This window comes from Arvicanthis niloticus, chromosome 13 (genome assembly GCF_011762505.2).
Source record: "Arvicanthis niloticus isolate mArvNil1 chromosome 13, mArvNil1.pat.X, whole genome shotgun sequence".
NCBI lineage: Eukaryota > Metazoa > Chordata > Mammalia > Rodentia > Muridae > Arvicanthis > Arvicanthis niloticus.
In genome coordinates this window covers 42,483,257-42,507,303 of record NC_047670.1, presented here as the reverse complement: position 1 = coordinate 42,507,303, position 24,047 = coordinate 42,483,257, and the positions used below count along the sequence as shown (strand labels likewise).

The 24,047-nt window shown below is 37.4% G+C and overlaps 1 protein-coding gene across 7 annotated transcripts in view; it reads right to left on the bottom strand.

Moving 5' to 3' along the window:
- Positions 1–615: 615 nt before the first annotated feature.
- The window catches only part of Phf20l1 (PHD finger protein 20 like 1), a 70,816-nt gene continuing 47,384 nt past the window's right edge, over positions 616–24,047 (bottom strand). For all 7 annotated transcript variants that reach the window (XM_034516050.2, XM_034516051.2, XM_034516045.2 and 4 more), the window contains 7 exons: positions 15,354–15,518; positions 13,425–13,606; positions 12,434–12,533; positions 10,475–10,670; positions 6,973–7,327; positions 5,653–5,815; positions 616–3,881 (listed from right to left, as the gene is read on the bottom strand). In XM_034516050.2, coding sequence (XP_034371941.1) covers positions 3,739–3,881; positions 5,653–5,815; positions 6,973–7,327; positions 10,475–10,670; positions 12,434–12,533; positions 13,425–13,606; positions 15,354–15,518 — 1,304 coding nt within the window. In that variant the 3' untranslated portion in view covers positions 616–3,738. The remainder of the gene's footprint in view (positions 3,882–5,652; positions 5,816–6,972; positions 7,328–10,474; positions 10,671–12,433; positions 12,534–13,424; positions 13,607–15,353; positions 15,519–24,047) is intronic.

Sequence of the window (24,047 nt, the reverse complement as noted above, 5' to 3'; positions counted from 1 at the left end):
TGAAGATCTTTCACACAGAGAAGTGATATGAAGGCCAGAGATAGAAATAAACACAGTCCTAACAGTCAGGCTCTATTGCCATGAATGTGAGAACAAACTAGGTCAGCTTGGACATATTCCATATCACACAGACACAACAGAGTATGAATTATTCCCTTGGAGTTTTACAGTAGAAAACTGAAATGACAAGAATAGCCAAGGAGCACAAGCTGCACAGACCATGAAAATTCACTTCCTATCCAGGCTAGGACTGAACAAACGTATGCACAAATCTTACCATGCTTATTTAGAAAATGATCATTCTTACCTGTCGTCTGAAAGAACTAATTCATATACCATAGGAAGCCTTGCGATGTCTAGCATGGAGCAGATACTTATTAAGTGTAATTCTCTAGTATGGCAGTGACAAAGTGAAGACTCAGAATGAAAACAAAGCTAGAATGAAAGAGGCAAGCAAACTGACCCGACTTCCATGACTTAAAATGGACTTCCAACAGGCCTGAGGAAGACATCATTATTGCTTGGAGAAAACACTTATATAGTGATGAAATGACTATTAGGTGCTAATTCACTATGTTAAAGCATACACTGATAGAATGCTATTAACCAAGACAGTGACAATGGCAGCAGATTCAGTTTATTAGGGGAGGAAGTAGTATGCTTCAGTTTTAACATGTAAAGTATACACATTTTAGTATGAACATTGAGTTGAAACAACTTAGGAATAGGTGATTTACCTGAAATTCTAAGAATAACAAGTTCCTTTAAGGAGAACATACATTATTTCAACAGTCAGTGGAACCACAGACAACCATAAAGAAGTACAAATTCTATTTGCCAGAAATTATGAGAAGGAATCCCTCCACCGAGGCTCATTCTCTTTTGTCCATCTGGCAAATGAAACATTATCTTTGATGAAAATACCTTCTCCAGTTCATTGCTGTATTTCAATACAATGATTTTAGGTAAGACTAAAAGGAAAAACAAATCTTATCTGATACTTCTCACCAAGTATTTACTTCTCCAAAGTTAATTCATTCTCTCAAAGAAGATTCTGCCCTCTACCTGATAATGGGCCTTAACCAATTGTTGGTTGGTTCTATAGGAACTGGGTATGTACACATAATCTGATATATTCTTTAACGATCTTAAGCATTAGCATTCCCAGTCATTGACAAATAAGCAGAGTGGAGCATTTAACGCAACATCAGTGAAGTACTCAATTTCCTAGCTGTTAACAAAGTGATTGAATTTTAAGACAGAAGTTTAGTGTTCATTATCAGAAATGCTTGGGGAGAAAAATATTTTGGATTTGGTGTTTTCTTAGATGTTGGAGTCTTTGCATTTTATCATGACATGTTCTTGGCATGAGACTTAGGTCTAAACATGAACTTCACTACTGTTTTGTATACAATTTAAACACATATCTTGAAGATGTTGTATACTGCATTTTTAGTGAGCCTGTATTTTGACAGTGATCCTGATACCCTGCTACATGAAGGTATGGACTTTGCACTTACAGAGTCCAGTTGGTACTCCACATGTGGAACATTTCACACTTTGTGTAGGAGCACTTATTAGTCTGTACTACAACACTGTGCATTATTTTAACCAAGGTCACTAGAACTCAGAAGCTGAGTATCACTGAATGCAGAGTTCTTCTGCATATATGACAAGAACCAAGGCAACACCACTATTTTCGACTAAGGACATTACTGGCTACATTTCTGAAAAGAAGACACAAATTCAACGTTTAGGGTTCAGCCATGATGGAAAAATTTACAGCTATCATTTTTAAACATAAATCAACAACATAGTATCAATCTTGAAATACAAACATGAGTAAATTTACTCCACACATGGGTTATAGGCACTAATTTTTACTTTAATATGCAAATTTAAGCAACTACCCCACAATGACTTCTGCTAAAGCTTTCATCAGTAGGATCTTTGACAAAGTTTAGGTATCACAAGTAAATACAGAGGACTACATTTTATGTATGATGATCTTTGGCACATTTGTCAGTTGAAAAATCTCAAAAGGCAATAAAAATTTCTCAATGTTTTGAACATTCTTTTAATCCTCACTTCAAAACATAAGGCCGCAAAAAGGCAAGCTGAAATTTTAGGGTATGTGGAACAGCTTTAATAGAATTTTACATACAGTACCTTACAGAAAAAACAGTGTGGTTTGCAAATTTAAATAATATCTGAATGTACAGTGGCATGTATTCTTATCAAAGATAAATTCAAGTTCACTGTCTATCAGTTTTTAGTGCCTTTATACAGATTGCTAGAACTGATAAACAGAATGAGGCAAAAAATATTCAAGTGTAATGTCATCAAATAGCCTCCTCTTAACAGTCTTTTCTTCCCCCTTTTAAAAAAATTTCAAAACCTGTACATACACTTTTAGTTTTTAAAAACAGTCTATTAAAAGGTAACATTTTATGTTAACCACCAATTTGTATAATCTATAGTAATAAAACTAGATATGTGTGATATAAATATGTTGATTATGTACATATGTATGTCGACTATTTAATCAAGCATACTCACTTATGCATACCTGCACATGGAGCACTGTGGTGTGCATACAACTCACACCAGGACTGGCAGACAGTAGGACCTAGGCTCAAAAATCCAGCAAGAGCTGAGTAAGCAACTTAGTTGCCTTTGGTTTCATAAATCTGTCCATTTGTGAACAAAGCTAAAATTTGTTGAGTGTACATTTATATTTTAAAATAAAATTTGTCTTCAGAAATGAAGCTTTTCCAGTATTCCACTACTAGCAGTTAAAAAAAAAATCCACAGCCACAGATTATTTTGATATTTTTGTCACTCCTCATCCCAGCTGAGGTTTATAGTTTTTTTCAAAAGGCAAACAGCAAGTGTATCCAGGATGAAATGTAGGCTGAAGTCTGGATACACGACTCACCTACACAGAGCACACCAGCATGTGCGTACAGGTCTGTATGGGTTAGTGGCATTGCATATGGCAGGTGGAAGGATTCCTGCAATATTCAAATCCTCTCTCCAGCAGTATCAACATTTGGCACATTGAGCCCTTCTGCAAGCCACTTTACTTTTAAAGAGCACAATGCCCGCAATAAATTCCAATTATTTGGTGGGTTTCTTAAAATACATTCATAATGAAGTTAGAATTCCACAATTATTTTCCTCAAAGTGAGACTTTCATTGTCAGTTTTCTGATTAAAATACATTCATCACCCAAAAAATAATTCATGATCCTACAAAAGTTTAAATAATCTAAGTTTCTTTGCAGCTGGATCCAACTGCTAGAAGGCAATTCTTAGAGCAAACGTGTAGAACTCTCCAGAACTTGAATTTCCTTACAGTGTGGTTTTGGCCAAATGCTGGTTTATAAACATGGATATCTCTTCTAAAACCTATATAAATACATCATAATTCTTTCTATAGGTACTTGAGCTTCATGAAAGCAACTATAAGTATCTTGCCAATTCCATTCCTTTAGTGTAGCTCGCTTTATACTCATTGATTCTTGGCAGAGATGACATTATCATTTGCAGCTTGTTCATTCATTTTTAATGTTAGCTTCCTTGATATAATTGTTCTTCATTTTCTTTCCAAGAGGCCATACTAATGATGTCACAAATCAGTAAATGACCAAACAGTAAGCTTTTTGACTGTCCACCTAGCAGTAAAAGTGATTCAACTGAAGAAAGACACATTCTTGTCACCAAGTGGTTACCGTTGTTATACAGAGCAAAGAGTTGCAATTTGTTGTACTTTGCCCACATCAAGTAAGAGTTGTTTTATGTGGCGTTTAAGTTGGGGCAGTCTTGCAAGGGGATCTGGTGGCTCCAACTCCCCTGTGAAATCAAGCCAACTTTCCAGAACTAGAAAAAGAGGGGAAAAAGTTTAAATGGCATTGAGAACAACCAGAAGACAATCTATTAGAAGGATGGAATGGTGACTGAAATAAGAGTTCACTTCCTCCTTTATAGAAGGTCAATGTACTTAGTCACTCCATCCACAATAGTTCTAATCCTTCTGGGAAAAGTTCAACTGCTATCTCAGACACTTTCCCCCCTGAAATACTGGGAATTGAACCCAGAGCAGGTGTTTAAACACTGAACTACAAGTCCAGCCTCATTCCCCACTACCCTACATGTACACACATACAAACACACTTCATTCAGAACATCTTCCCCCAATGTATATAACATGCATACACACACACACACACACACACACACACACACACACACACACACTTCATTAGTATGTCTCCTTCACTTTTTGTCTGAAACAGAACATAACAGTTCCTTAGGCCTGCTCAAACTTTCTACTAATTTAGATACAGTTTCCATTTCATCTTCTCCTTGTGTTCATGTGCACATGTATGTGTGCAGGAGTATGACTGTGTGTGCATGTGATGGTCAGAAGACAAAGTAGGTGTTCTTAGACACCATCTATCATTTGTTGGAGATCAGGTCTCTCATTGGCCAGGAATGCTGCCAAGTAGCTAGGCTGGTTGGCCACAAAGTACCAGGAATTAACATGCCTCCACTTCCCACCTCATCACTGCTGGGATTCCAAGTGCATACTATCACACCTAGCTTTTATTTGCATGGTTTTTATGAATCTGGACTTAGGTGCCCATATTTGCAAAGTAAGTGCTTTCCTACTGATCTCCCCAGGTGTCATCTTCCTCATTAACAAAGGAAAAGGGAGAGGTTTATCAGAACCCTTTCCAGGATTACACTTTATTGAAATACGACACCCCCCTCTCAAGTAAACTCAAATTCTATGCAGATTTCAATTAATCAATTATATGCTCACTTGTCATTGTTTCTTTTAAAAAAATCTATTAAAAGTATATAATTGTTAAGATACATTTTCATTTCTTCAAAACTCTATCTAAGAGAAACTAACTCTATTTAATCAAATTAAAAAACAAATGCAAGATGCTTCTGAAATAGGTATCCACTTCCTCTCTTAAGAGAGAAAAAAGTAGAAATACAGTATATATCAACTTAGTACAGTGTAAAATTTACAGAGAGAGGACTAAAGGCTGGAGGCAGGCTATGATCTTTGTGATCAGGACAAAATAGAGCAAAAGAAGCATATGAGATTGAGAAGCCAGGAATTCAATTTATTCCAGTTTTTCAAAATATAAAAAGGGGGTATTTTTCTGCCTACTTTTTAGTTTCTATGTGATAATAAAATTTATAAAAATGTGAGTAAAATCTATTGAAAATTTGTATGCAAATTTAAGGTTTACTTGCTTAACTTGTAGAAGTTAATTCTACTCAACAAATATTAGCCAAAGTGGAAATGAATATACTGACTTTATAGAAAATATTCTTTAATGAAACTAGCAAACACTTCACAAATATTCTATATTGAATGAGGCATATAGGCAGTATTTAATAAATATCCATGTTAAGAATAAAACAAAACAGACAAGAAATCACTAAGGATAATATCCAGTTATCTTGTATTGAGCCTACAACATCCTGAATATGCTAAATACAGTGTAAAGAAAAAGACAACTCAGCAGTCAGGTGGTATATCTGTAGTTTGCATCCTACAACTTGGTTAAAGAGCTTCTTCATAACACTAAACACATGACAGTAGCTACACCTGAGCTCTTGGCTACATTACCGTCCACTTCTTTTTCTATGAGGTCCATCCTGCTGGTGACTTCATTCTGCACATTTTCTATATGTGTGAGAAGATTTAGCTGCCACTGAAGATGCGAGTCTCCTGGGCCCTCCGTGCCCTTTTTATCATTATAAACAAATACTTTATTCCCTGAAGCTGGATTCTTCTCCAAAGGACCAGTGGGAAAAGTAGCACAAAACAGAAGAAAACAAAACACAGAGAACTGGATGAAATGCCACTTCAAAATGAGAAGGATACAGAAAAATCTATTACACTACTTAGGTAGGCAAAAGCCAATCTGACTCTGAGAAAATCTTTAGAGAAAGATCTTATACACCATCAAATTCCATTTGGTGTCCTTTCTAAAATAAAGGTGCCTCTATATCCATTTTCCATGCCTTCTAGAGTGTGATCCAGAGAAGAAGGTTCTAGTAAAATGTGCTAAGTAAATGAAAATTCCATTCCATAATTGGAATGACTAAGTGATGTGAGCCATTTTCTTTCTCAATTAATTTTAACTGGTGACACAAATGGAGTGAGAGCAAAGTAATTATTGGAAAAAAAAATCAACTTAACTGTCAAAGATTAGTTTAAAAGTTCAGCTAATGGCAAACTGGCCTTTACTGTTGTGGTTAAACTGATGAGATAACAGAAGGTAAGAATCTTTGAAAAACTTGAGAATGCAAAACATACACATATAAAATATCGATTTAGATTTGCCAAAGGTAACTAATTTCATAGGATATTAATTTGTCAAAATAATTTACCATAAGTTTCATAACATATAAGCTTTCCAAATTCAGTTATGAACTTCTGGTGATAATTACTTGACATTTAAAAAAGACAGAACAACAAAGAACTAATTTAAAAGTGGACTTGCTAGTGAAAAACCAATAAAGCTTGAGGGCTCCTTTTAATCTCAATGCTAAGCCCAACAAACAGGAGACATGTTTCCAGTTACTGCACAATGGGATTGATATGTGGACACATATGCTTTAGTGTGATGCTCTGTCCAAAACACATTAAAGGAAGACAAATTATGACTCCATATAAACTTGAATGATTACACACAAATTCATTTTCCTTTTGATATACAATGTGGCTCATTAATTTCTAGAGATATCTAAGTATGCTTAGGAACTGAAAACTTTAGGGTAGCAGTTAAATGGGTTATAACAACTCAGTGTTTACATGGATGATGTTTTGTGGTGGAGAAAGGAAAAGGAAATCTTTAAGCAGGTATTTACATATTAGCAAAGCCCGAAGACTAGGTGTGTTTAATTCCATCAGTTTCTTCTCTTGCTTTATGAGAACCATTACCTTCTCTGACACTCCACGATCGTTTACTGAGTACAGAAGATGGCTTTTATCTGGCACATGGAGTTCCCCATCTTCTTCAAAACTGCTAGCATCATCATCATCTGAGCTTCCAGGGTCAGTGAGAGACTGGCAGTCCTGACTAAAGCTTTGCGGCTTTTGATAGCTGTGTTCGCTTGTTATGTACGTTTCTTCCATTTTCAGGGGTGGTTCCTTGTGGTTCTGCACATATTTCTTTCCCTCTGAGATAGCTGTGTCCTGAAGTGTTACTTTTTTCTCTGCTCCAGCTACTACCTGATCTTGGTCTTTCCCCTTCCCAGAATAAGCCCAGAGACGAAGGTCAGGATGATGTTTATTCCTTAAAACAAAAATGGAGAAATAGCACTTCATGAAAAGAATGGCAACAAGCTAAAAATTGTAGTAAATTTGGTAACCATGTGAAGAAGGGGTCAGGATCAAAGACAAAGTTGTCCTTTTAGTTGACTCCTCTAACATTTTATCCAAAATCCAAGTCCTCTCAGTTTGAATGATACAATACTCAGAAAATCAATGATGAACTTAATTTTGTTGATTATTAATGACACTGCTTGAAATATACATTTCTTTATAGAATTTTTGTTGTCACTATATGATATATAAAGTTTATGTGAACATATTTTATAACCTTTAATCAAAATCAAAAAGACATCCCTATTCATGAGAAAAAAATTACAACTGAACACATAAAAAGCAAGTCTATTCCACTATAGCAATTGTAAATGACATATGATCTTACAGACTTTTTTATACATACAAAATTATAAAAAATAAGAAAATATGGGGCTGGAGAGATGACCCAGCAGCTAAGAGCATTTTCTGTTTTCCCAGAAGACCCAGCTGGTTTGGTTTTCAGCACCACATCAGGTGGCTCACAGCTGCCTGTAACTCCACTTTCAGAAGACTGACTCAGTGCCCTCTTTTGGCACACACTTGGTGTATATACATACACGTGGGTGCTCACACATAAAATAAGAACAATTAAATCTTTTTGCTGTTGTTTTTAAAAAGAGGGGTACATTTCTTTTTCTTTTTCTACAAGTAGGCCTCACCTTACTTTTTCTTTTTCCTAAGCAGCACACGGTGGGCATTTTGCCACATCAGTACACACAGATATTCTTTATTTAAACTTTAATGGTTACATGGTATTAATTGCCAGTTTAGTACATCCCATCAGCTCTCTATGGATAGATGTGTATCATCTGGAAAGTCAGATCACTTTCCAGATACAGAACTGCAGAATAAAATATATTTTTATTTTAGCTGCTGTACAATTGGCCTCCAAATAAGGTTCATTGTTTATACTCACAACTATGGTCTATGCTCACTTAGGGTGTTCCATTTTAAGTAAGAATTAGATCATGTGTAGTGAAGTTTGTAGCACAATACAGGGCTCTACTCAGAATTAAGTGCAAGGTTACTCAGAAGGTATGACTCCTCCTAAAGTAGTGGTTTTCAACCTTGCTAATGCTGTGAACCTTCAATATAGTTCTTCATGTTGTGGTGACCCAATCCATAAAGTTAATTTGGTACTACTTCATAACTGTAACTTTGCTACTGTTAGAAATTATAATGCGAATATCTGTGTTTTCTAGTGGTCTTACCCAACCCCTGTGAAAGGGTGGCTAGACCCCCTAAAAGGTTGCAACCCAAAGGTTGAGAACCAATGTCCTACAAGCTCAAAGATGGCTGCAAAGTAATAATTTCTAAATGAGATTCAAATTAGCTTTCTTCTAGTAATACCCATTTATAATTTTTTAGTTTATAACCCTTTGTTTTTTAAACTTCTAGCAATTTAATATCTAGAAAATAGTCACTTAAAATTCTCAATAGTAGAAGGCATACTAGAAAAAAAACCTAGTTCTTTGGCTCCACAGTAGAGTGGAATGAATCCTGCCATGCCATTTGAGGACAGGTGTTTTAACCCTTTGAAAACCTATGCCTATAGCTGGGCCTAGTGACACACACCTGAATCCCAATTCAGGAAGACTTTAAGACCCAAGGTATACCTAAAAATAATGATAGTTTCAGTACACATGCAATGTACCAAAAAGAGCAGGCTCAAATCTAGCCATCAGGAAATGATAGAAAGGCATCTGCTAGGGAAACTAAAAGACCTGGATGTCTAAGAAATCATAATTCATTTAGAAATTATGCTTTGGTATAGCTGGAATGGTTGGTCAACATACTAAGGGAAGTGTGTGTCAATAAAATTCCAATTATCCAAGGCATTTGGTTGGGGGCAGAAGTTATTATAGCATGAAAGAGGTTCACTAATGTGAATCCTGCTATCAAGTGTGAATAATGAAGCAAAGAAGAATGGCACTGCAGAAATGAAAAGGTACAGAAACATTTCCCATAAAATAAAGCTGTCTAGCTAATACAAGAGGCCTCAGAATGCAGATGTGGCAAATCTTGGGACATTATATAAAATAAAAGGCTCTCTCCTTTATTCTTTAAACAACTATGGTCTGGCATTAGAAGGCCTCAGAACTATCCAGATGTTACTTAGAAGGATATAGGCTTTCGTTAAGGAAGAACTATCTGAAGGCATAAAATGTTAGGATGCACAGCAGCAAAGGTGATCCGAATCTACTGCCTCCTTACCCTCCCTGAGTACGTCTCAAGGTAGTTAAAGAATACACACTCATAGAATGAATTCATCTCACACTATGATCAGAGATTGAAAACAGACTCACCATATCAGCTACAGTTAGCTCTGTGTACAGAATATTAGCTCTAATTTTTTTTTAATAGTAGTATATGAACCAGGTAGACAGAGCTTGTCATCATCCAAAGAGTTATTCATTTCTTACTTCCCTCACCCCAAGACAGGATTTATTTGTGTAGTCTTGTCTGTTTATCCTGGAATTCACTGTGTAGACCAGGCTGGTTTCAAACTCAAAGATCCATCTGTGTCTATCTCTGCCTCCTGAGTGTTAGGACTAAAGGTCTGTACTACCACCACACAACATTTTCTTACTGTAGATTTCTTTTTAAATATTCTGTCTTCTGAAGTGCTACTGTGGACCTCCAAAAGACTACTCGATAAGCTATCATATGATCTGTAAAGAAAGACAGCTTTATTTTTAAACTTTCCCCAAATAAAATAATTTTAAAAGCTTGCCTGCATTTGTTTTTTAGTTAGTTTTTACATTTGTGGTTAACTGATGTTATGCTTTTATTTCTTAGATTTGTATTCAAATTTGTAAGAATGGGACTGCAGAGGGCTCACTGGTTAAGAGCACTTGCTGCTCTTGCAGAAGACCTGGGTTCAGTTCTCAACTCCCATATGGTGGCTTATAATTGTGATTAACTCCAGTTCTTAAGAATTAACCCTCTTCTTGCCTCTGAAGGAACCATGCCCATGTGGTGCATATACATAAAAACAGTCAAAATAATGATACACATAAAATAAATAATTTTTTAAAAATGTGCAAGGCAGTGTGTTGTGGCTCAGTTCACTTACTTTAGTATTCCAATCTTAAGCTGTAATCCATGCAGTACTTCTGTTACACCATAGACATCAGCAAGAAGATGATGTGTGGAAACTATTTTTTTGGCATTGAGATGAGAATAATTTTCTTTTAAAAAAGATAACCCATACATTTTTCCATTATTCAACCATTCCTTATCATAACGATATTTTGCACTCCATCTCTGACCTGCGGATGAAGTTGACATTGAAGTCATAAAGGATTCTATTTATCCAGATCCTCGTTCCCACTAATTCTCCTCAGTGGACAAGACAAGGTCTACCACTAAAAGTAGACTCCAAACTCAAATAGTATGCTGAGGAAGGGTGACATGACAAGAGCCTCTCAGCACTTCTGCTTTGCCAGCATATGAGGAGAAGGAATGTCACTGCGGGGTCAGTGGCAGGTGACATCCTTCCAAGGGAACCCTGATACACTATTTTCAATTATTATCTACCAACCACTTTTCCTCCAAGATGGCTGGCAGGAACCATATGCCTTCCTTTCACTTTCTGCTCATACCCAGATAAAACAAAGCTATAGTTGAACAAGTAGGGATCCTGCCTTCATGACAATGATCTCACAAAACCCTACAATATTCTAGAGCTCGATGCTAATACATACTGGATCCTCTTACAATTAGATGCTCCTGTGTCTGTTTAACTATGAGATGGATGAATAATTTGAATCAGTCATCTTTCCACAGTGTTTACAGATAAAAGGTATCCAATAAATGCAACTGAATGAAAAGTCTACATTTGTTATTGAAACATACAATAAATAGCAAATATCTATAATATAAGTAGAAATAATAAAAACATTTATATTCACATAGCTCTGAATAATCTCTTGGTTCTTTGTTTGCACATATGAGGCCAGAAGTTATGTTTCTTTACCACTTTTTACTTCAGCTTTTGAGACAGGCTCTTTCATGGAATCTGGAATTCACTGATTTGGCTAGACTGGTGTTCCAGCAAGGCCCAGGGATACCTTATCTCTCTACTTCTACACTACTGGGATTATAGGTATGCCCAGCATTTTACACGGATACTAGAGATCACAACACGTCCTCCTGCTTAAGAGAAGCATTTTATGGACTAAACCACTTTCCTATCCCCTTTAATTATTTATTTATCTTTAAATATATGAGTGCTCTATTTGTATGCACTCCTAGATGCCAGAAGATGGCATCATGTCCCTTTACAGATAGATGGACACGAGCTATCATGTGGTTGCTGGGAATTGAACTCAGGACCTCTGGAAGAGTTGCCAGTGTTCTTAACTGTTAATCGATCTCACCAGCCCCCTATGTTGCTTCTTAATTTTTTTTCCTTTATCCTTTCAGTGAGCATGAGACCAGTTCATCTGCCTAATAGCTAGTTGTTCTCTGCTTTGATAGCTGAAAATATATTCTACATGCAGAATGTGTTACTTAGTATAGAAGTAGGCATGACAATGCAAGTACAATGGATTGAGAGTCAAAAAAGTTTTTCATGTCAGTATACCACTCAGTGGTACCTCTTCAGTCACAAATATATGACTTCCCATCAGGGAAATAAAAGATATAAGTAAGGCTGTGGAATCCCATTTACTCTGCAATAAATTAGGTAAATTTTTCAAAACTAATCAGATGGTTAGCAGGCAATGAATACTGGTCCATTCAAATCAGCACAAATAATCCTAGCTAGAAATCAATACTCAGGAGTAGACAAAAGCTAGCTTCAAGAGAAAGTCATGATGTCCCTTTTGGTAAGGTAGTCAGTATGTAAATATATTTACAAAATGTGCTTGTGCAGGTGATTACTATGGAAGTCATGCTGTAACAGTCAAAAAGTATCTTCAACCCACGTTATGGCAGAGGAGTCTAGCTAACCAAGAAGTGCAGGTGCTCTACACAGTGGCCATACTCTGGAGTCCGCGTCACACAACCCACACGGGGCGGAGGGCCTCACCCGGAGGGTCCCGACAGATGTAGCAGATGTACTGCTCCGGAATGCTGTCCTCCAGGAGCCCCATGCACACACTGTGCTGCCAGCATAGGCACTCTTCACACTGCAGAGAACAGAAGAGACCCATAGTGCTGGAAGAATCGGCACCCGCAGACCAGAATAGGCAAGGCAAGGCAAGGACTCACATTGTCACCTTTTAACTAGCTGGCCTGCCCTCCTGTCCTGCCAATTCAAGTCCTATGTGCCACAAGAAAAAGTCATATTTAAGATAAATTTTATCAATGAAATATTCAACTACTTCAAGAACTTCTTTATATCACATCTATTAAAATATGCCTTAATAAATCATAAAAAAAACCACTTACTGAAGCAAATCTGTAAAATGTCTGTGCAAGGACACTTAAACAGTCATGTGGTAAAGCTCTAAATTCACAGCACCTTTATCTGAGAACACCACTAACAAAGAAAAAAGGTGGTTACTTTCTTTAATCTTGTAACCAATGTCTCCTAATTTTTCTACATAATCAACACAACTGCGGGCCATGCTTCCTTGATTTCTTAGAGACACCCTTTTATAAGCTGCTAACCCTTGCAACAAAGTTCTCTTTCTTCTTTTGGGAATTCTGGACATTTGGGTTTGATTTCCATTCCTCAAAGGGTAAATATACATTTCTGATTATTGAGTGTCAGTAAAAAACATGGTGTAGCCAAATTCTACACTGTGGAGGAAGACCCACCTTCAGGGTCTTCAAACATTTCAGCATGAAGGCCTCAATCTGTTACAGACTACCTAAAGTGAACAGTAATACTCACAAGCCAAGTATCTACTTGATTCAATGCAGAGATTTCCTAACCAGTACTGCTAGAATTGAAAGCATGGCAATGTTTTCGAAACTACCTTTTGAGGGATGGCTAATGAAAGGAAAAGCTCTCTGGTCCACCTGCTCAGCACCCACAGTGATCCAGAACTGCAGGGCAGAGGCTGCTCAAGTACCTGGATCATGAAGCCATTCTCCTCATCCAGTTCACAGATACACCGTACAATCTCATTAAGAGCATCATCTTCATCCTGAGACTCCTCAAAATTAGTTGAATCAAAGTCTTGGTTGTATTCATCCCCACTCAGAAGCAGGCTCTCTGTGGAAGAGTCATCCAGGAATTCCACATCTGACAAGTCTGGAACACATAAAAGTGCACACCACTTCGACTATGTGATTTATCGAAAAGGGGCTTTAGGAAGTGAGTATAAGCATTTCAGCAGAGAAAACACATGCAAACTGAGTGCCTGCCTCTAGAACAAAACAAAACAAAACAAAACAAAAAACAAACAAAAAAAATGTAAATTTTTTATAGTTTACATACACTGCTGAAAGTAATACTGAGTAGCCACCATTTTTCTTGCTAACAGGTCATGGCTAAGGCTAACACTAACAATGAAACTTATTAGTTTCTATACAGTTTGCAAACATTTGATTGAATGTTGCCAAATATTAGTCCTTTTTGGTCATGAAAGAATGAGTTTTATTATTTGTAGTATATGGTAATACCCTTTTAATCAGCTACCACTGCATTACATATACCAAGCATTATACTAGGCATTTACACACAACATATGACATGGTTGATTTGTGCAACCAGGTCATGATAAAGGCAATTAAACGTCAACTACTTAGCTGGTCATGGTAGCTCACACTTCTAAACCCAGCATTTGGGGACTAAGGCCGGATGATCAATTGTTTGAGGTCATTCTGGGCTACACAGCAAGACAATAAATGAATGGCAATAATAATGTAAGAACAGATTTTAAACTAAAAGAAAGTAGCATGCAATTAACATAAACATACATGGTCCAAATATCAGGTTTCATGGTACTGGCATACATATTTTAGTAAGTCAACCAAAAATTTTTGTTTCAATAACTGACTCACAAGTATAAAACATATTTGTCAGACAAACAACTGGGTCACTGGGCTGGAAGTTGTGTAGGATACACAATAAATGTTCGTCTTGTACTAGTACAGAAGAAGCCATAGGAAAATGACTCTGAGCAGCTTTATAATATCTGCTCCCTTCAAACTTCTACCCCTCAGCTGTCATTGACATTTTCTAGAACAGAGTTCTTAAAAGAGTTTCCAGATCATCAATGCTGCCATCACCTGGAAATCTGTCAGCAGAAAGTCTGAAGTCAAGGCTCTAAGAATGTGTTTAATAAGTTCTCCAGGTGGCTGTGTTGAATGCTTATGTTTGAGATCCTCTGCCTCTTTCATTTTCCAAGCAAGGGATAATAGACAAAGAGCAATAGGGTACAGGCCTGTGAGCACCTACTCTCTCAGGTGTTATCACTCCAGCTCCATTCCCTGCCTACAGTAGCCTCAAACAAAAGCCACCTGCAGGCCCTGATGGCTCTGGAGATAGCCAAAATAGAAGTTTCCCAGAACCACCAAGCTTCTGCTCTATCTTGACAGGATACACCTATGTTATCTACCTCTTTGCCCTGTAGTTGGATTCAAGACTGTAATATTTTAAAGGCACCAAACAAGGATTACAAACCACTGGACCAAATGGGAAAAACCAACCAACCAACCAACCAACCAACCAACCAACCAAACAAACAAACAAACAAAACTGTACCTGCTAGTAAAGAGAATAGATGAAAGAGAGGGACTTTTTCTTAATCCTCTCCCCTACCTCAAACTTTTGAAAATTAAGATATCAAAATCACATGTTGCCTATTTTTAATAGTAAAGGGAAGAACATTTTCTTTGCCCTTAGCAGACAAGCTAGGCCTAGAAAAAAATCAGGTAGTAACAGGACAAAGAAAATATAACCTGGTACATATAGCATCTATTGCACTCAGAAGGCATGCAGAAAGTTTCACACTGAGAATCGCAGGTCTTTAAAACTATCATACAGTCACACATACTTTCACCACTAAGATCAACAGACAGAATTGCCCTCGGGTACTGAGAAGCTGTAGTTTTCTCTGTAAATGTGCTTCGTGGAGCCAGAGAACTTCCAGAAGATCTAGTTAGTGGAGAAGAACACCTTTCCAAAAAGTCCAGGGAACTGTCTTCATAGTCCGAATAGTCTGAAACAGAAGAAACAGAAAAGCACATTACTAAAGTCTCAAGAAACCAAGAGTTATCACAAGTCATGAAGATACACAAAACCATCACACAACCACTTCATCTGCCATCTGTGACCAGCCAACTGATAAATGTGTTGACAAGAACAAGCAAAATCAGTAAGCCCATATAATGTAGACACACGGGACTACCAGGAGCTAACTGGTACCAGTACACTTTTATAATGAAGAAATGGTAAAGGATCATTTCTACATTTTCCTCCATCATACTCACAGCTATGTCTGCAGCAAGGTAGGGAACGGGAATTAGCCTATTTCTTTCAATTAAGGTAAGAGGTTCTCCTACTCTTACCTACTTCTCTCTAGCATAACTATAGTGATCATTTCATCAATTAATCTTAAACATACACATCTAAGAAACTTCTGAAGGAAATAAACTGGTGTGTCAAAGGCCTGCTGTTCTTAGCCAGGGGTAATCATACAGGCACAAGCAAGAAAAAGTCATACAGCTTACCGAGGGAGGGGTCTGGGAATAGAGAGAGAAGAGCATAGGTGGGAGGCAGGTTCTGGAGCCAAAAGCACAGAGCACATTTGGCAAGCTCATGACTGCTGGAGCACAGTGTGAGAAATAAGTAGGACAGGCTGCCCTGAGAGCAGCAGCAACAGGGTAAAAGGGAGTTTTCATGTTGTTTAAGTTTTAGGCTTTATTCTAATATAACCAACAGCCATTCACAAGTTTTTAAAGGGAAAAAGATGGGGCCTAGATCCATTTCACTTCTGCAAGTTCATTCCAGTAGTAGGGCAAAGCAGGAAGTAGAAGATAGATGAGGAGAAGAGAGGATGGGTCACAGGCGATAGTTGTGGTATACACATATGCCAGTGACTTTGACTAGGAAGGTGACAGCTGAGAGGAAGCTGAGGAGAAACACGCAGTAAAATAGACTGGAAGCTGAGATCAGTGGTGGAAGGCATCAGGATGTTTTTTCTATTTGATGGATCAAATGCTGAAAGTGAGTCTGTGATAGGGCTAGGAGAAGACATAACAGGTAGTTAGAAACGGGATTTTATTTTAGATGGAGAAAACTACCTAGACACCATCTCTCTGCTTCTAGTGCTGAGAAATTTCAGGATTTCAATAGGGAAGGACATTCCTTTCATTTTAGCTGGGACAGAAGAGAAGATGGACATGTTCAGTGAAGTGCATACATGTGGACAGAAAGCAGATTTTTCACCTTCTGTGTCTATTGTCTCAACTGAGCATGAGTTAAAGGCATCAACTAAGTAGGTCATAGAGTATGTAATGGGGAGGGGGAGAATGTTTATAGGAGCACAATCATGACAGTATGACCAGTATTAAGTTCAGTCCTTCGTGTATGTTTATGACCTAGTCCCTGGTTCCTGTAAATGCTTAAGTTTCATGGTGAAGGGGAATTCACATTTCAGGTTAAATTAAGTATATAGGCTGGCTGTAAAGCAGGGAATATGCTACAGGCTATCTCTGGGGGCCCAGTGGAATCCTGGGGGCCTACTTCAAATAAAAAAGGCAAAGGAATCAACCCAGGCAAGAATTGGCTGGCTAACGCTCCTTTGAAAATGAGAAAACTGGAGACAAGACTCATTGCAGCCTCTGAAGCCAGAAAAGGAAGGAGCATAGATTATGAACTGTTTGCTGACACCTCCAGAAAAAAGCCATAGCTTTAGCTTAGAGAACTATCTTGGACTCCTGACCACCAGAATTTGAAGCTGTTTTGTAAACGACTGGTATTTAGTAGGTGTCTATGAGAGCTTATACAATCATCACCATACAAGCTAGAGTACAACTAACCTGAAACCAATTAAAGACTGCTAAGAAGACAGTTTAATTACGTTCTGTGTGCTAACGCTTAATACTCTCAGAACTACCGTGAATAGGGTTTGGCTGCTAATGCTATTTTATGAACCAAGGAATCACGGCAGAAGACATTAAGTACACAGTTCAAAACAGCCCAATGTTACTGGCAAAACCAATATTCAGATCCAGATGTCCTGGTAGGCTGATTCCAGGAACCTCACTCTTAACCAACAACCTGTAAGAGGACTAGAATTTGAAGTCTGGAATGTCTGGTAAAGCTCAGGTTTCTGTCCACCATCCCAGTAGACAGGAAGTGGGAACACTGCAAAGCCATCCTGCTGCTGCCACGTGATGGAGCAATCTCTATATAACATGGCTTCACATCTGCATAACACTACATTATTGCATAGGCAAGGATGGAAATGGTGATTATCACACTGGATATCTTTAGCACTGCATAATAATAGCCTTAATTAATCTTGCTGCTGCTCAGGAGCAATAGAAACTGATGTAACCATTCTAGAGGAGAAGAGACTGAGAAATAAAATACAAATGATCTGCCAAAGGTTATTCACTTGTAAATGTTATGCCCAGGAAATGAAACCTATAACCTATAGTGACTACTTTTCAAGCAAAAGGAAATGAAATAGGCCAATTATATAGTAGTTTAAGAAAGCACAGGTATATTCACAAAACAAACATAGCTGACACTTAATTGGTCTATTCTATATTAGCAAATACATACAATGACTTGGCATTTTATATCTCACCTACATTCCCACTTTAAACCCCTCTGGCTATTAAGAAGAAAGTCTCTTACGTTGCAAGGGTCAAGTGAGGGTACCACTACTACCGTTCCCAGCTTTGGGACAGATTTCATAACACACCTATATAAATACCAGGCCTTCCAGGTAGACATTGATGTGTGTGTCCTATCACTTATATTAGATACACCAATGCTTGCATGCAAGCTCACTGAAGAAAACTGTGTCCATTATAGCCATGGGTTTTTCAGCATCTCCAGCTCTACTTCTGATTGATCTCTGAGGCCTTTGGTCTCACAGTAACAGACACACGGAATAGATCTCCACAAACAACAAAGCTAAAACCTGATAAAATGTCACTCACAAATTCCAAAACGGCTACTTACTACCCACAAGGTGAAGATGATGCCAGTTTTCTATCTGGAAAAGTAGTTCTGATAATCCAAGCCTAGTTTTACCCACTACTGCATGGGGTTATAAAGAACTACTTAAATAAATGGCACTTTCCTAATGGCATTTATACGAATGGGTAAACTGGACATTTTAGTATACCAACAGAGGCAAGGGAAAATTACTCAAGGCAAGAATACAGTCTGAAGCAATCTTTAGGGTAAAGGAAGAAAAATACAAAACTGAATCCAAAGCCAACTGTGTAGGCTTGAATCTGATTTTCACTACCTGGTAGCTATGAGTTAAACAAATTTTCTTCTGCTATATTAGTTATAAAACACAGCTATCAGACTGCACTTCAAAGGATTAACAAACTAAATTCATATACATGAAATCCTCAGATTCTGTTTGGTATACAAAAAATATAAGCAGGATATATAAAATATCATTGAGTGATAAATAAAAATTAATTTCTCCTACTGTGTTAATACTAGGTACAAACAGTTTAGAATAAGACTTACACAGCAATAATGTGAACTGTTCAGCACTAACTGTCTTTAAAATGTCAGCCATTTGAAATCTCTTATTACCTGTTTGAAGTCCATTCTAATTAATTATCTGTGAGATCATCTCTTCTAAGATGAATGCAAACAACCCAGAATAACTTTCCTCTAGTGTAATAATATTGAAGATGCTGGAGATGACCAGACTTAACAACTCTTACTTATAAACAGCAAGGCTTCCATGCATCTTCAGTATTTGCCACAGCTATTTGGACAAAGGCCACTTATAGGCCAGACTTTAAAATGTAAACAAAGGGCGGCACTTTTTTTGTTGTTGTTGTTAAAAAATATGTACTACAGATGTCCCACAATGGAAGAATGGATACAGAAAATGCAGTTCATTTATACAATGGAATACTACTCAGCTAGTAAGAATGAGGACATCCTGAGTTTTGCAGGCAATGAATGGAACTAGAAAATATCATCCTGAGTTAGGTAACTTAAACCATTAGTAAGTGGTATGTATTCACTAATAAGTGGATGTTAGTCAAAAAAAGTACAGAATACCTAGAATATAATCCAACAGATTATAATAATAACTCAAGATGGTTAACAAGTAGAAGGGCCCAAGTGAGGATGCTTCAATCCCACTTGGGAGGGAGAAGAAAACAATCATGGGAGGCAGAGGGAGGGAAGAACCTGGATGGGAGGGAAAGAGAGGGGAAAGGGGGAACAGGGTCAAGTATGGTGGGGGGGGGGGGACAGGAAAGAAGTTCTGAGGGCCAGCAGAATGAATGGAAATATGCAATCTTGGGGTGGGGGTAGGTGGAATTACCCTCCAGAAAGTACCAGAGACCTAGGAGACGAGAGACTCTCAGGACTCAAAAGAAGGGACCTTAGATGAAATGCCTAATAGTAAGCAGAGGGAACTCTGTAGAGTCCACCTCCAGTATAAAGTAGAGGGGTGGGGTTGCCATCCCATAGTCAAAAATTGTGACAAAATTGGAGAAGAGACTGAGGGAAAGGTGGTTCAGTGACCAGCCTATGTTGGGGTCCATTTCAGGGGGAGGCTCTAAGGCCTGACACTATTACTGATGCTATGGTGTGTTTACAGACAGGATCCTAGCATGGCTGTCCCCTGAGTGGCCCAGCAAGCAGCTGACTGAGACAGATGCAGATACTTACATCCAACCACTAGACTGCTGAAGTCGAGGACCCCTATGCTTAAATTAGGGAAAAGCTAGAAGAAGCTGAGGAGGAGCACAGACAGCCCCACAGGAAGTCCCAACTAACCTGAACGCCTGAGATCTCTCAGATACTGAGTCACCAACCAGGCAGCATACACTAGCTGGTACAATCCCCCCACCCCCAAGACAGCAGAGGACTTCCTGGTCTGGCCTCAGTGGGAGAAGACTTGCCTAACCTTCAAGAAACTTGAGGCCCTAGGGAGTGGGGAGGCCTGGTGGTGGTGGTGAGTTAGATACTTTATAGATTTGTTTTACATTATATGTATTATATGTATGGGTCCTTTGGAAGAACAGTGCATGCTCTTATCTGCTGAGTCATCCTTCTACCCTAGTTTAGTTTGATATTTTAAATGCTAATCTCTCATCAGGTATATGTGATAGAGTTGTTCCTTGTAATTTGAAGGTTGTCTTTTCACCTACCTCTTCATGATTTTTTTTTTTTATGAACTAAAGTTTGAAATTTTAATATAGCCTTTTAAAACTGTTCGCTCTAGGGCACATACTTCAACAACACTTTTCTACCTGTTATAGAAACATATTTTCCTACACTATCTTTCATTTTTATGTTTTTTCATAGATTTATTTTTTAATAAACCTGAATTTAATTTTTATGCATGGCATATCAATTCAATTTCTCCACATGGAGAAAAAATTCCTCCAACACCACATACTAAAAACTTCCTCTTTCACTTCTAACCTTCAGTGCCAGCTCTATATAAAAGTGTGTAGATCTGCTCTGCACTAGCTATTTCATCTCCAGCACCATGCCTTATTAACAACAGAGGAATAGTAACTCAGTCTTTTTCTTCCTGAATAACTAGTATTTTTGGCTTTTTACTCTTCTTTTTTTCAGTACTAAAATAAGCACTAGCTCTATAGATCTATTTAGCATTAATTGACATCTCTTTGATACTGAAAGATCTAACCCACGAACATAAGTTTTCTCCACTTATTTAATATTTTTAAACAAGCTTACAATCAGCTATTCATAGTTTAACAGAATCAGTGCATATGGGTCACTAAAAGGTTTCAGTTGATTTATAGAGGTAGTTACGTTTCTCCATTACCTTTACTGTGTTGAACTTCATGAACTGATTTTTCTGATATTCAACCACATTTGTACTACACCTACGTTTACATCTTTCCCATGAATTGCTAGAATAGTTCTATAATATCTATGACGTTTTGCAATTATACAAGAAATGAGAACCTGTGATCATCCTTCCTCTTTTTATTGATAGCAGATATTTAAATCACATAAGACATGGATGGAATTATATTAGTTTCCTATGGATGCCACAAAAAATTACCATAAATCTGATGGCTTGAAACAAAGTAAGTTTATTCTATCAAAGCTGTTTAAGTCAAACGTCCCAAGCCAGGCATTGACTGGTAGACCCAGGCTTCCTCTGAGGTTGGAGCAAAGCCTCCTGGCCTTATAAGCATCTGATCTCATTCTTTGCATCCATCTTCACATGGCCTCTCATACTTGATTCTCAAAATCCTACATTTAGGTGTCTTCTCTAAATCCTGATATCTCTTTCTAGGATATTTTTAATCATATCAGGGAATATCTTATTGCCAAATATAGTGGTGTTCATGACTACAAGAAGTTAGTACTGAATATATATTTGGGGAGGGTACTATTCACACCTAGTATGAGAAATTCCCTATTTTTCTCCAATTTTGAAATTATTTAATTATTTTTTGAACATAGATTCAGTATGTTGTGGAGGCTAGTTTTGATCTCTGCACTAAAGTCACGTTTCTGCATCAGCTTCCTAATACATTGGAACTACAGGTGAGGAAGATGAAATAACTGAAAAACAAAAACAAAACAAAACAAAACAAAAACAAACCAACCAATCACCCACCCACCCAAAAACTCCTTCCTTCAATGTTTGGAAAGAAGTCAACAGAAAAACTTCTTTTAGGGAGGTTTTAACATATTAGTTATATTTCTTTTTAGCTTTGGAGACTATTTACCTTGAACTTAATTTCTAGGAACTATCTGTCTTTCAGTATAACTTTTTGGGTTAAAATAAGATTCCAGCATAGTTTAACTTATTAATTTTCATTCATATTTATTTCTTATTGATTCATGCTTATTTCAACCTTACTCATATCTGTGCATGTACATGCTTGAGTGCGGGTAGCACATGTATGTTCAAATGCATGTGAAAGACAGAGTACAACATTGCATATTGTTCTTCAGGCGGTGTCTGCGTTTTCATACTTACTGTTTGTACTAGGATTGCTCACTGGCCTGAACTTGTCAAGCAGGCTAGGCTATTTGTTTAATGAGCCCCAAAGATCTACCTGTCTCCACCTTGCTAGCACTTAGATTCTAAACTTGTACCACCAATCTGAGTGTTTACATGGGTTCAGCAGATTGAACGTAGGCCCTCTACCAAGTGAAACAACTCCCCAGCTCCTTTTCTAATTTCTTCAGCTATAAGCCTATCTTAGAAAAAATATAGTTTGCTCTTTCAAGTATCATTTCAAAGGCCTGGGTGCAGTAGTATATGCTTGTAACCTATGCACTCAGGAGGCTGAGGCAGAGGAGAGTTTGAGACAGCCTAGGCTACAGAGTAAGACCATAACACCCCAAAATAAAGCAAAACAACACAACTACACTAGCAAGTTTAGACATTTAATATTTCCATCATCTTTCACATTCTTAACATCTGTTTATTTTCCCTTTATGTTTGTTCTTTGATGCATGAGCTATGGAATACTACAAGTTATTATTTCTAAACAATAGAGTAATTCTATTTATCTTCATGAAATTGCTTCTAGTAGATAACTGTGATCAAATTATATCCATGTTTAATTTTTTTTCACTGATTTGTTTAAAGTTGTATCACACAGTCAGTTTCAAAACTGCTTATGGCAAGACCTTCATTCAGTAACTGTTGAGTTTGGTGCTATGTTTGGGTCTATTATATCAGCTATAATACAGTAAAAGGCTACTTCTTATTCCTATAGGATATGTTTTTGTTCTGTCTTGCTTTGTTTCAGTGGGGCAGGGGCAGTGGTGGTAGTGACTGAGAGAAGGTCTTGCTATGTAACTGTGGTTGGCCTGGAACTTTCCATGTAGATAAGGCTGGTCTGTAACTTGCAGTGAGTAATCCCACTGTTACTGTCTCCCAAATGCTACAGATGTGTGCCACAACATCTGACAGAATGTTTGCTTTTCTTAATTTATTATCAAAAATATAGTAATATTATTTAGTGAGAACATTCTGAAACTTACGTCTAAAGCTGATAACTATAAAGTGGACAATACTTAGACGTCTAGCCTTATGAATATTTTGTTATTCACTTATCTACCCTAACTTTTCTGGTATTTGCTTGTCAGCTTTTTCCATGTTTTATGTTTTTATTTTCAACATTTCTCCTTACTACCTATTCTTATGTTTGTATATATAACTTATACATACTAGATAATTCAATTTTAAAAATAAATTAGTTATAGTTACATCTTAGTTGTCCTTTACAAATGCACACATTAAAGGCTTGCTTTCCAATGTACCAGCACTTAGAATCTCAGAGGTGGGCCTTTGAAGGGTAATTGTATCATGAAGGCACTAACTGTACCAATGGATAAAGCCAATGAGAACTTTATCACTTAAAATGCACTACCAGTGGCCTACTGGAAGTGGAAGGTCTTTGAGGTATATTCTTGAAGGATATATGTATTATCATCAACATCTTTTCTTCTCCTTTCTTCTTGGCTGTCTGATACAAGCTGAGCAATTGGCACTATATTCTCTTTGCCATAGGGTTCTATCTCA